The sequence below is a fragment of the Prunus avium genome, chromosome 7, assembly GCF_965620075.1.
Source record: "Prunus avium chromosome 7, drPruAviu1.hap1.1, whole genome shotgun sequence".
Lineage (NCBI taxonomy): Eukaryota > Viridiplantae > Streptophyta > Magnoliopsida > Rosales > Rosaceae > Prunus > Prunus avium.
Window position 1 is genome coordinate 35643924 of NC_142290.1, and position 11433 is coordinate 35655356.

At 39.9% G+C, this 11433-nt stretch overlaps 1 protein-coding gene and 2 pseudogenes across 2 annotated transcripts; all 3 read right to left on the bottom strand.

Annotated features, from left to right (window-relative positions):
• Positions 1 to 240: 240 nt before the first annotated feature.
• LOC110749281 (UDP-glycosyltransferase 91C1 pseudogene) lies at positions 241 to 2009 on the bottom strand (annotated as a pseudogene).
• Positions 2010 to 3272: 1263 nt separating this feature from the next.
• Positions 3273 to 5109, bottom strand: LOC110749287 (UDP-glycosyltransferase 91C1 pseudogene; annotated as a pseudogene).
• Positions 5110 to 6582: 1473 nt separating this feature from the next.
• On the bottom strand, positions 6583 to 10731 carry LUT2 (Lycopene beta/epsilon cyclase protein). 2 transcript variants are annotated; one of them, XM_021949344.2, is made up of 11 exons: positions 10178 to 10720; positions 9892 to 10063; positions 9644 to 9782; positions 9311 to 9421; positions 9076 to 9178; positions 8650 to 8793; positions 8465 to 8572; positions 8173 to 8269; positions 7957 to 8085; positions 7090 to 7222; positions 6583 to 6961 (listed from the first exon to the last, which is right to left on the bottom strand). In XM_021949344.2, exons 1-11 carry the CDS (start codon positions 10460 to 10462, stop codon positions 6796 to 6798), a joined length of 1587 nt encoding a protein of 528 aa, XP_021805036.2. In that variant the 5' UTR covers positions 10463 to 10720; the 3' UTR covers positions 6583 to 6795. The 2 variants fall into 2 exon arrangements, with proteins under 2 accessions (XP_021805036.2, XP_021805037.2); XM_021949345.2 differs by lacking the exons at positions 6583 to 6961; positions 7090 to 7222 and adding an exon at positions 7236 to 7482 and having other exon boundaries at positions 10178 to 10731.
• Positions 10732 to 11433: the final 702 nt, after the last annotated feature.

The window sequence follows — 11433 nt, forward strand, 5'->3', positions numbered from 1 at the left end:
AATTCTAAAAATATCTGGTGAAATTAATAGGTACAAGACTTTATTTGATAAAAATCTCATGGGTTACCACTATTGCAAGTCATTTTATTGGTCTAGGACAAATTATTGCACGTCATATTTTGTAAAGAAATATCTGCACTAATTTGGCTGTTTGCAATCATACTAAGCACAACTTTTTACTCAAGAAAAAATCAAGATGAAGAAACGACATACAAGTATTTTCACAAAGATTCAGCTGTCTGGGAAATTAATATAAACCATAAATTAAAAAAACCAGTATAAATTATACAACCACATCCAACTGCAACGCTTCTATTATTGTGGAGACAAAGAAGAAAAACGAAATAAATAAATAAAAGGCAAAGCAGTTTAAGCACAATTTATGACAAGAGGCCCCAAGGCATTGATTGTGCAGACTGCAGAGTAATTAGGTTGCAGCTGGCCATGTTTCAAGGAACCGAGTGAACTCGTCCAAGCACTTGTTGTTCAGCTCTTTGTTGCCAAAAATCTCCTTCATGGCCCATGCATTTGACCTGAGTAACTCACCTTCTTTGTCCACCATCACTCGGCGAGTCAATTTGGCCACTGAGTCACTCGTAAATGACCCATCTTGCTCGTCCCTCGGTATCTCCAATCCGACCTGTTTCCCGTGCAACAATCTCGCAATCAACCCTTGATCCGAATTTGCTCCGGAAAACAAAATAAGCACCCGACCAAACCCGAGTGCCTCAATAACTGAACTCCAACCACAATGAGTTAAGAAACCACCAATGGACGAGTGACCCAATATCTTAAGCTGAGGAGCCCAACCCCTCCACACCAAACCGCGGTTATCCACCCGGGTTTCAAATCCGGGAGGAATAATATCCGCACCCAACATGCCTTCCACTAATGGGCGATTGTTCACCACCCAAATAAAAGGCAACCCGGATTTCTCTATCCCATGAGCTAACTCGTGCATCAACTCTTGACTCAGAGTTACCTCAGTACCGAGTGCGATGTAAATCACTGATTTCTCTTTCTTATTGTCGAGCCACTTGCTCAACACTTCCCACTTCTCATCCACCTGATCATCAGCGCCACTGTGCTGACGTGGAACTGAGCTGGGTAGCAACAACCCGAGTGGAACAACGGGTTTGCCGTACAGTTTCCTGAGTAAACTCACTGAGTCGGATTCGAACTCGGTAGAGCTCCTCAGGGTCACCAAGTTACAATATTGAATGGCATCCGCGAGCCTCTGAAAATCGGACACCTCGTCATCCATGCAGTCCCAGTGGCTGACCATCTCGTGGAGCTTAAAAGCAACGCTAGAAGGAAAGTCAACCCATTTCGGCACAACCGTGAATTCCTCCGGCCGCTGGCGTTGACCTCCGCGTAGCTCAGAGGGAGGGCCAAAGAAAGCCAACGAAGTGGCATTAGAGATGTTGAAGTAAACCGAGTTGATTCCGAGCTGAGTCGCGACTCGAGGTAGCCAATGGCAAATGACGTCGTGGATGACCCAGTTGACGTCCGAGTGTTGGAGGAAATGCTTGACTGGTGGCTGGAGCAAGTCGTAGGCTTTTTTGAGGTACGGGACTTTGTGAATTGGTAGCTCGGAGGTGGACTCTGTGGATTGTGGCAAGCCTTCAATGGCGGGCAGAGGAAGCTCGACGAAAGTTATGAGAGGAGATAGGGATGACTTGAGGAGGCGCTGGATGTTTTTGGGGGTGGAGATGAAGGAGACTCGGTGACCCTTTTGAGCTAAGAACTTGGAGACTTCGAGAAATGGCATTATGTGGCCATAGGCTAGCCATGGGAACATGGCGATGTGAAGCTTCTGATTATCTTTGTTGTCCATGTTTGTTTGAATGAACACGGCAACCGTCTGTGATGAGAGCTGAGATATATGTAATTAAGGAGCTTATAGCGTAGCAAGTTGCTTTTTGGCGGGGTGATGATCAATTAATGAAAGGAATACTTTTCGCACAAGGGAGCATCATAAAGTGTATATGCTTGTGTTATATTAAACAAAATTAACTTTACAAGGAACCATTGAAATTGCTCGATTCCCACAAATTACTACAAAAACATGGGTAGAAAGATCGACGCCATGCTTTTTTAACCCTCAAGGCCTGAGTGCTTATTCTTTCAATTGTTAATTACCAGATTTGATGCTCTTAATTTTAATACAACACAACCTGACCATATTAATTTGGACAAAGGCAACCCAAGTTCTGAAGAGCACTTTTAGCATTGAATTTGCTCGTTAGTTTCTTGAACTTTTAGTCATTGGAAGATGTTGGACAAGAGATAGAGCCTAGACCATCAGTGAAGCAAGCTATGGCTGTGAACCATGATTTAGCAATTTGATGACATTTCAAGTTAATTATGCCTAAACCCCGGCCGGTTAATTAACTTACTAAACAGTCAAGAAACAAACTGATAATTACAGGAGTGAAGTCCTTGAATTTTTTGCAAGCATATTATTGAATGATGCTACATTGAACCGCATTTATTTACTACAATTGTTAATCACATCTTTGATCTTCTAAATGGTAGCAGAGGGAAGAGTATCTGTATTATTTACACAAAAAGCAAGTGACTTCCAAAAGTGGGGTGGTATCGGAAAGTAGATGTCTGATGGGGCCCTTTCTCAAATTATTTGGTGCTATAACAAACATGTACACGGCGAAATGCACGAGAAATAGCTGACGTCATTGATGATGTCAACGGACCTTTAATATTGGCAGTTGAATTTGCAGTTGCACGAGATGTTTCGTACAAGTGATTGAGAAGGAGGGTTTGCACAAATATTCATTGAGTGTCTTGGGTTTCATTTCAAACCTCTCTCCACATGAGTGGAAGTGAAAGAACTCAACAAATCGAGACCATTTAATTCTATTTTTAATTACATATTTAAGGTGAAAACTAGGATGAAAGAATTTTTTAAAATTATTCTAAATCTAAAAATATATGGCCAAATTAATAGGTACAAGACTTTATTTGACAAAAACCTCATCGGTTACCAATTATTGCAAAGTTATTTTACTGGTCCAGGACAGAGTTTAAAATGCGTCATAGAGTGTTTTTGTCATAGGGCCTTCTGCCACTATGGTGAGAAATGTGAGAAAAGACTACTGGATTCGACAAAAATCTTAAATCTGTTACCAAATTATTGCACGGCATATTTTGTAAAGAAATATCTGCACTAATCTGGCTGTTTGCAATCATGCTTAGCACAACTTTTTACTCAAGAAAAAATCAAAAAAATTATGTAAAATACAAGAACCACATCCAACTGCAAATTGCAATGCCTTTATTATTGTGGACAAAGAAGAAAAACGAAATAAATAAATAAAAGGCAAGCAGTTTTAAGCACAATTGATTCTGCAGAGTGATTAGGCTGAAGCTGGCCATGTTTCAAGGAACCGAGCGAACTCGTCCAAACACTTGTTGTTCAGCTCTTTGTTGCCAAAAATCTCCTTCATGGCCCATGCATTTGACCTGAGTAACTCACCTTCTTTGTCCACCATCACTCGGCGAGTCAATTCGGCCACTGAGTCACTCGTAAATGACCCATCTCGCTCGTCCCTTGGTATCTCCAACCCGACCCGTTTCCCGTTCAACAATCTCGCAATCAACCCTTGATCCGAATTTGCCCCGGAAAACAAAATAAGCACCCGACCAAACCCAAGTGCCTCGATAACCGAACTCCAACCACAGTGAGATAAGAAACCACCAATGGACGAGTGATCCAATATCTTAAGCTGAGGGGCCCAACCCCTCCACACGAAACCGCGGTCACCCACTTGGGTTTCAAACCCGGGAGGAATAACATCCACACCCAACATGCCTTCCACTAATGGGCGATTGTTGATCACCCAAATAAAAGGCAATTCGGATTTCTCTATCCCATGAGCTAACTCGTGCATCAACTCTTGACTCGGAGTCACCTCAGTACCGAGTGCGATGTAAATCACTGATCTCTCTTTCTTATTGTCGAGCCACTCTCTCAACATTTCCCACTTCTCATCCACCTGATCATCAGCGCCACCGTGCTGACGTGTCACTGAGCTGGGTGGCAACAACCCGAGAGGAATAACGGGTTTGCCGTACAGTTTCCTGAGTAAACTCACTGAGTCGGGTTCGAACTCGGGAGAGCTCCTCATGGTCACCAAGTTACAATATTGAATCGCATCCGCGAACCTATGAAAATCGGGGACCTCATCGTCCATGCAGTCCCAGTGGCTGACCATCTCATGGAGCTTAAAAGCAACATTTGAAGGAAAGTCAACCCATTTCGGCACAACCGTGTAGTCTTCCGGCCGCTGGCGTTGATCTCCGCGTAGCTCAGAAGGAGGGCCAAGGAAAGCCAATGAAGTGGCATTGTAGATGCTGAAGTAAACCGAGTTGATTCCGAGCTGAGTCGCGACTCGGGGTAGCCAATGGCAAATGAAGTCGTGGATGACCCAGTTGACGTCCGAGTGTTGGAGGAAATGCGTGAGTGGAGGCTGGAGCAAGTCGTAGGCTTTTTTGAGGTAAGGGACTTTGTGAATTGGTAGCTCGGAGGTGGACTCTGTGGATTGTGGCAAGCCTTCAATGGCGGGCAGAGGAAGCTCGACGAAAGTTATGAGAGGAGATAGGGATGACTTGAGGAGGCGCTGGATGTTTTTGGGGGTGGAGATGAAGGAGACTCGGTGACCCTTTTGAGCTAAGAACTTGGAGACTTCGAGAAATGGCATTATGTGGCCATAGGCTAGCCATGGGAACATGGCGATGTGAAGCTTCTGATTATCTTTGTTGTCCATGTTTGTTTGAATGAACACGGCAACTGTCTGTGATGAGAGCTGAGATATATGTTATTAAGGAGCTTATAGTGTAGCAAGTTGCTTTTTGGCCGGGTGATGATCAATTATTCTAAAGTAATGATAATTTTGATCGTTTATGGTGAATAATTAAAGGGGTATGGCTGAAATCCTTTCGGATTTGACCAACACGTGCGCAACGACCACGGGAACAATGAGTGATTGATTATTATGTGGGGTCTAATAGTAAATAGAAGTACGAGACTAGTTGTAAACTTAATTTTACGTGTTCAAATTAATTTTCACAGCCAAGAAACTATATTGAGACCAGAGATATTAGGGGCGGAAGTTTTCTCACGCACATATTGTCAAGATGCAACGAAAGTTTGAACTTGAGACTATTGATATGCAAGTCAATGTCCTTTTTCATTGGGTAGACTCTGTTGACCATTAAATTACTTGATAACTATAATTATAACTTATATTTACCCTTTTTTTGGATGACAAAAATAGCCTGATTATTGGTACAATCCGAAGTCCAGTTAATATTTGGATGTTTATTTGAATGCATTTTATGGAATAACAATAATATTGCCACAATAGTAGAACATGCAACAGTACAAAGAAGAAGAAGAAGATGCAATATAGTTAAAATTGAGATAGTTCTATTTATCTTGTATGTATATGCAGTTGAGAGAGAGAGAGAGAGAGATAGGGTGACAGATAGAGAGAGAGAGCACATATAGCTTCCAACATGACGCAGTTCATGCAAGAAAAGAACCATGTGTGCTCTCTTTCTCCTGTCACCTTCTTTAGAAACCTTTCTATGTGTGTGCTTCTTCCTTTCTGCTCAAATACAAACTTACTGCAAGAAAGCTGCATATTGAAATATGGTTATGTGCAAAACATAAGGGTTTCTAGGGTTAATTTATATAAGACGATTAATTTAGGGGCATCAATCCATCGTATTCAAAATGTTCCATTCACATGTCCATTGGAAAGCTCCATCACTTGACAAAAAATGCCAAGGATTCTTTGACCAACTACTCGAAAGTTACCTTAGGTTCTACGCCTACCAATTACATGTTCTGTAGACTGTAATTGTTACCAACTTACATAATCAATTTACCAAAGATATTCCAAATTACAGGGCTTGATTAATTTAAACAAAGATTTGCAACCCTATTTAGAGACAACTCTATATATTTAAACTCAATTTTGAATTTATCTATCGAATTACGAATCCTGATCTAGAACACACAGAGAATCTGGTGCTAGTATTACCAGTTGTAAATACAATAAATTATTATATGATATTGGAAATGAATGCTTTTCGCACAAGGGAGCATCATAAAGTGTATATGCTTGTGTTAAAATAAACAAAATTAACTTTAGAAGGAACCAAAAACACGGGTAGAAAGATCAACGTCATGCTTTTTTAACTCTCAAGGCCTGAGTGCTGATTCTTTCAGTTGTTAATTACAAGATTTGATGCTCTTAACTTTAATACAAGCTGACCATATTAATTGGACGAAGGCAACCCAAAGTCTAAAGAGCACTTTTAGCATTGAAATTGCTCGTTGGTTTCTTGAACTTTTAGTCATTGGAAGATGTTGGACAAGCGCTAGAGCCTAGACCATCAGTCAAGCAAGCTATGGCTGTGAACCATGATTTAGCAATTTGATGACGTTTCAAGTTAATTATGCCTAAATCCTGGCCAGTAAATTAACTAACTAAACAGTCAAGAAGCAAACTGATAATTACAGGAGTGAAGTCCTTGAATTTTTGGGCAAGCATATAATTGAATGATGCTACATCGAACCGCATTTATTTACTACAATTGTTAATCACATCTTTGATCTTCTAAATGGTAGCAGAGGAAGAGTATTTGTATTATTTACACAAAAAGCCAGTGACTTCCAGAAGTAGGGTGGGATCTTAGTGTATTAATTCTAAACTGTGTTCTTATGTAGGGCTGCTACGGGAAGGAATTGAAGGGTACACAGACAGGCTATAGGGTGAGATAGGTTCTTATCATAGTGGCTCCAGTAGGATCAGAAAGTAGATGTCTGATGAGGCCCTTTCTCAAATTATTTGGTGCTATAACAAACATGTACACGGCAAAAAGCATGAGATCAGCTGAGGACAAAGTGGAGCCAAGGAAACCCTGCCACATCCTGCAAATGGAAGCACAACCATCAATCTTTTTTGTTGCATCTGTTCAAGCTTAGTTCATGAACTAAAACAGCTATATATTTGTAGATTTAGTTCAACTTATGCACAAGATATAGAAAACTGATCACACCAGGTGGGCAAGCGGAAGAAAGTATGAAAGAATGTCCTGATGCCCTCAATGTCCAGTTGCAGAATAAGTGCTAGTCCAAAAAGAAAGAATGCTCTTTGGCGCTTCCTTTCTTGCGGCCAGAGGGTGTTCCATGCTGCAAGGAAAAGTTATATTGAATCAAATGTAATGCATTTTATAAATGATCTTAAATATTAGAAGATACTCTAAAGACATATTCCAGTAACAACATGAATGTTTTTGGAACAAAATTTACTAAAGAGTAGTATGCTAGCTAAGCAGGAACATTACAGCAAGCATGAAATTATTCAAATGATTTGTAATTATATAAAGTTAACATGGAGAGACAGAAAGATGTTCGCAGAGAGAAACAAATAGGTCCAGTCCACCCCGCACCTTGCAAATAAAAAATTAAGTGGGGAATCAGCCAACACCGTATATAAACCTCGCAATGCATAATTCTTGCAAGTATTTTAGTTATTTTGTTTATGTGACTTAGAGGAATATTTTATCTACCTCTTATGCATATAAAATATAGAAAATAAGCTAAACAACACCGACTCTGACTGCAAGTTTACAAACTATGTAAACTACACTATGGAGAAAATCAGTAAGAGAAGCGACAACATGTAGAAAGAGAGTGACGAGCTTCCTCTTCAAGCTAATTATCTTTCAAAAGCTAAACTTGAAACTTCGAGAATGAGGTCCAAAGGATACCAAGCCTTTACACTTTTTGAAAAAAATATTTCATGACAGTATAGTTATCTTTCAAAGTATGGAAATGTCTGAAACAAAGATTATCTATGTTTTTAATTCTTATGGAATGTATGATGCAGGTAGCTATTCTAAACAAACCAAACCAACACTTACCTTGCATCGAGATGTTCTCATTACTTATTTGATGGCCGGGAATGGCCTTATAATGACCCGGCTTCAAAATAGTTGCAATCACAGAAGCATATTTTGGAGCCTCTGACAAAGACCTCACAACTGAATACCCTGCTTGATGACGGTAAAATTATAGGTATCAGTAGACTGAACAATTGGGGAAACTGCTCTTATTAATTTTTTTGGTTTAAACATTACCTGTGGCTGGATGTACCATACAAGCAGCAGCACCAAATGCTAGGTTCTTTTGCTCAGTATTTGGTAAGGACCCACCAACTGGAATCCAAGACCATTCCTACATAAATTGTAGCAAGATTTTGCCTTGAATTATGAAAGTGAGCTAGAAACATCTCCTGATAACTGTGATGAAACTTTCAAATTAAACAAGTGATTGTTCCCCTACATGGCATGGCCATGAAGCCTTGTTTGGACATATTTTCGCGAATACATATAAAAAGTGGTAAGCATTGCAGTCTGTCATAAAACTTACCTCTTCGTAAGTTTTTATAATACGGATTCCCATTGTCTTTAACCTTGACAAGAGCTTTTTCTTCAATAAATCAAAAGGCATGGCCTCTTTAGAAGCCAAGCAAGTTTCCTGCAAATCAATTTCTCTTAATTTTTTGTACAGGAATCAAGTAATGTAACAGACAAACTGATGTACATCAAGCAAACCTCAAAGAACAATCTTGTTGGAGACATTGGCATGGCATAAAGAAATGTTGGATATTCTGCTTCTAAAGATGAAACTTTTTGCTTTGTGTAGTCTCTGTAGTCCATGAAAACCATTAGGTTGGGATCGTATGGATTGTTTTCCACCTGAAATTGTAAGACATAATGGACACAATAGTCAGTCATCACAAATTATCAGCCCAAAAGGAATTAGTCAACCTAGAGCACAGGGCAATTATTTTTTTCTTTTTTTATGGGTGGGGGACGATGATGTGCATTCAATATAAGATATATTATGAATTGCAACAAAACCTAGGAACAACAAACTCTGGCATGCAAAAGAACCACAATGAGTATTATATATTACTTTTTTGTTCTTTTCCTGAGCAACAACATTAATGTATTACTGATTGCAAATATAGTTCCTACCTCAACCTCCACACCATAAGCTGTTTGAACAGACACCTTTGGACCACCCACCTCATATTGCAAAAGCTTCCCTGAGGCAGCTCCTGATGCAACAGTAGCAAGCCTATAATACCATGTTAGAAGTTTGAAACAAGGTATGATAGAAGTAGAATCGAAAAAAAAGAAAAAAAAAAGAAACATAGTCTTCATGAACACCATCACCAAGAATCTACATTGAAGAATTATTCCATCATACCTGCAGGGAACTATGATATCGCGGTCACAGGCTACAAGACTATGGCCATTGCTAGCTTCAACAATACTTTTCACCCTTGAATTGAGGTATGAAACACCTGACTCCACACACCTAAGAAAATTAATATGAATTATGAATCTACGGAGAATTACAGTTTTGTCAGCACTTAAGAAAGCAGCTTACGAACTAGACAAAGACGAGAGAATCATCCGCTTTCAAGGTAACTGGTTAGTGGCAGCTGATTACCAGTGTGACATGGATCTTCCCTCTATCTCTGAGGTGCGGTAATACAAGCATAAATTATTTACAAATGTAGAATAGAGTTCTAATTACATTCTTAAAAGCTCCTCATGTAGTTTGGTTCGACAAACGCGTCCATAAGCACGACCAATCAGAATGGGGTCAGAATCATCATCAAGATATACAATGGTGTCCTGCCAAACATGCTCAATACACCCTTCAAATCCAAGATCTGAAAATGTAAAATTGAAGCAAATTTAAAATGTGATCACAGTTTGGTGGAGTGCTTTAAATTGGGTAGTTGATAATGCACTTAACAAGACAGATAATAAAGTAAATACCTTTGAATTCATCCTCCCAAACACCATAGTTATTTGTAAAAGGGAGGTCAGGGCCAATAAGCCCAACTTTCAATCCTAACTTGGCTGACTCTGCAGCCAGAGCAAGACCTGCTGGACCACAACCAATCACCACCAAATCCAGTTTATTATCTCCTACAGATATTGGCGGTAGCTGCAAATTAATAAATAACAGCATCACGAAATTGGGTTGTGGGTTTTGGGGTTCATGCATACTCAAAAATACAAAGACTAACAAAAACCATACAGGCAGGGAGAGAGAGTTAACCTTGTCAGAGAGCTTGGACTGCTCTTCCATGGCCTTGTTCTGCTGCATTTGAACGAAAAGTAACTCAGACCCGCCAGCCTTTACATAATCCTCTTCATCCGCAAAGCCTTGTTTGACAGCCACACCCACACCCCCTCCACTTCCGGCACTTGCTTTCACTTGCAGAGAATGCTTCTTGTACAAGCCGTAGCCAAAAAGAGGAGCTTCCTTTTTACTTGGCAGCCCTCTTCTTTTCGACCTCCAAGTCGGGCAAAACGACACCGTCATTGCCGCAACGCAGTCCATGAGACCGGCTTCTCTCTCTTCCTCTACTTCTCAAACTGTTCACAACTCAGAGCCTTGCATTGGGACTGTTTTATTCTCAATTTTTCAAACAGTTTGAGTCTTTGAAAGAGAGAGAGAGAGAGAGAAATGGTGTTCCAGAAATGTAGATTTTTCTGGGTGAAAATATCAACGAATGTTTCTCTGAGTCTGAGCGAGCCTTGAGTCCTGTCACTGAGTCACCGACCGCTGGGTTTCTCTGGAACGTTAGAGATAGGGAAGGGAGTTATATGGTGCGTTTTAATTTGCTACTCGTTAAGACAGTCATCCGAATTCTGCCACGTGGGAAGTTCCTATTAGCTCACGCTTTGGAAAAAGCTCCCTTATCAAGACGAGTTGTGTTCCTCTTTTAGCTGCCGTTTTTGAATAGGAAAATGTCTGAATTTGTGTGGGTTTAGTTCTTTATGCGTAGGCTACACTGCTCATGTAAAAACGAATGGCTCCCCTTTTTCTCATTAATCATATGTTCATGTTAAGTTCATGTTTTTGTGAAACTGTTGTAATTCTAATCATGATTTCTCAACCACTAATTTTAAACCATATGTTCATGTTAATCCAATCATGATTCATTAACTTAACGTCTTCAAACATCTTTCAACATTGTAAACATCAAGCTCATGTACAAGAGACAAAAACACACATATGATCTATATCGGTATATATGCTCTAAAATGTTGAAGTGAGTTCTTCAAGTGCATAAGTTTATTTTCTAAATGAAGGGTCAAAACCTCTACGTCGCACCATTAGATTTGATCCCTATGCTAAATTTATGGGACCTTGGAAAGATAACGTTAGTTTGACACTCCATAATATCTCAAAAATTATACTTAAAACATAGAAAAAGGGAAGTCATCCCTAAAAGTCAGTAAATTTTAGTGTGAGATAGTCTTGTGTAGAGTTGTCCTATGCGGTAGCTCTCACAATGAGATAGACTT

Bases quoted from the DNA above. Each gene is read 5' to 3' on its own strand.
- LUT2 (XM_021949344.2), bottom strand. From the start codon at position 10,462: ATGGACTGCGTTGCGGCAATGACGGTGTCGTTTTGCCCGACTTGGAGG. The intron at 9,179-9,310 runs GTATGATGGAAT...ATGGTATTATAG, and splicing joins GATATCATAGTTCCCTGCAG to GCTTGCTACTGTTGCATCAG. The intron at 8,573-8,649 runs GTTTGCTTGATG...ATTGATTTGCAG, and splicing joins CAACAAGATTGTTCTTTGAG to GAAACTTGCTTGGCTTCTAA.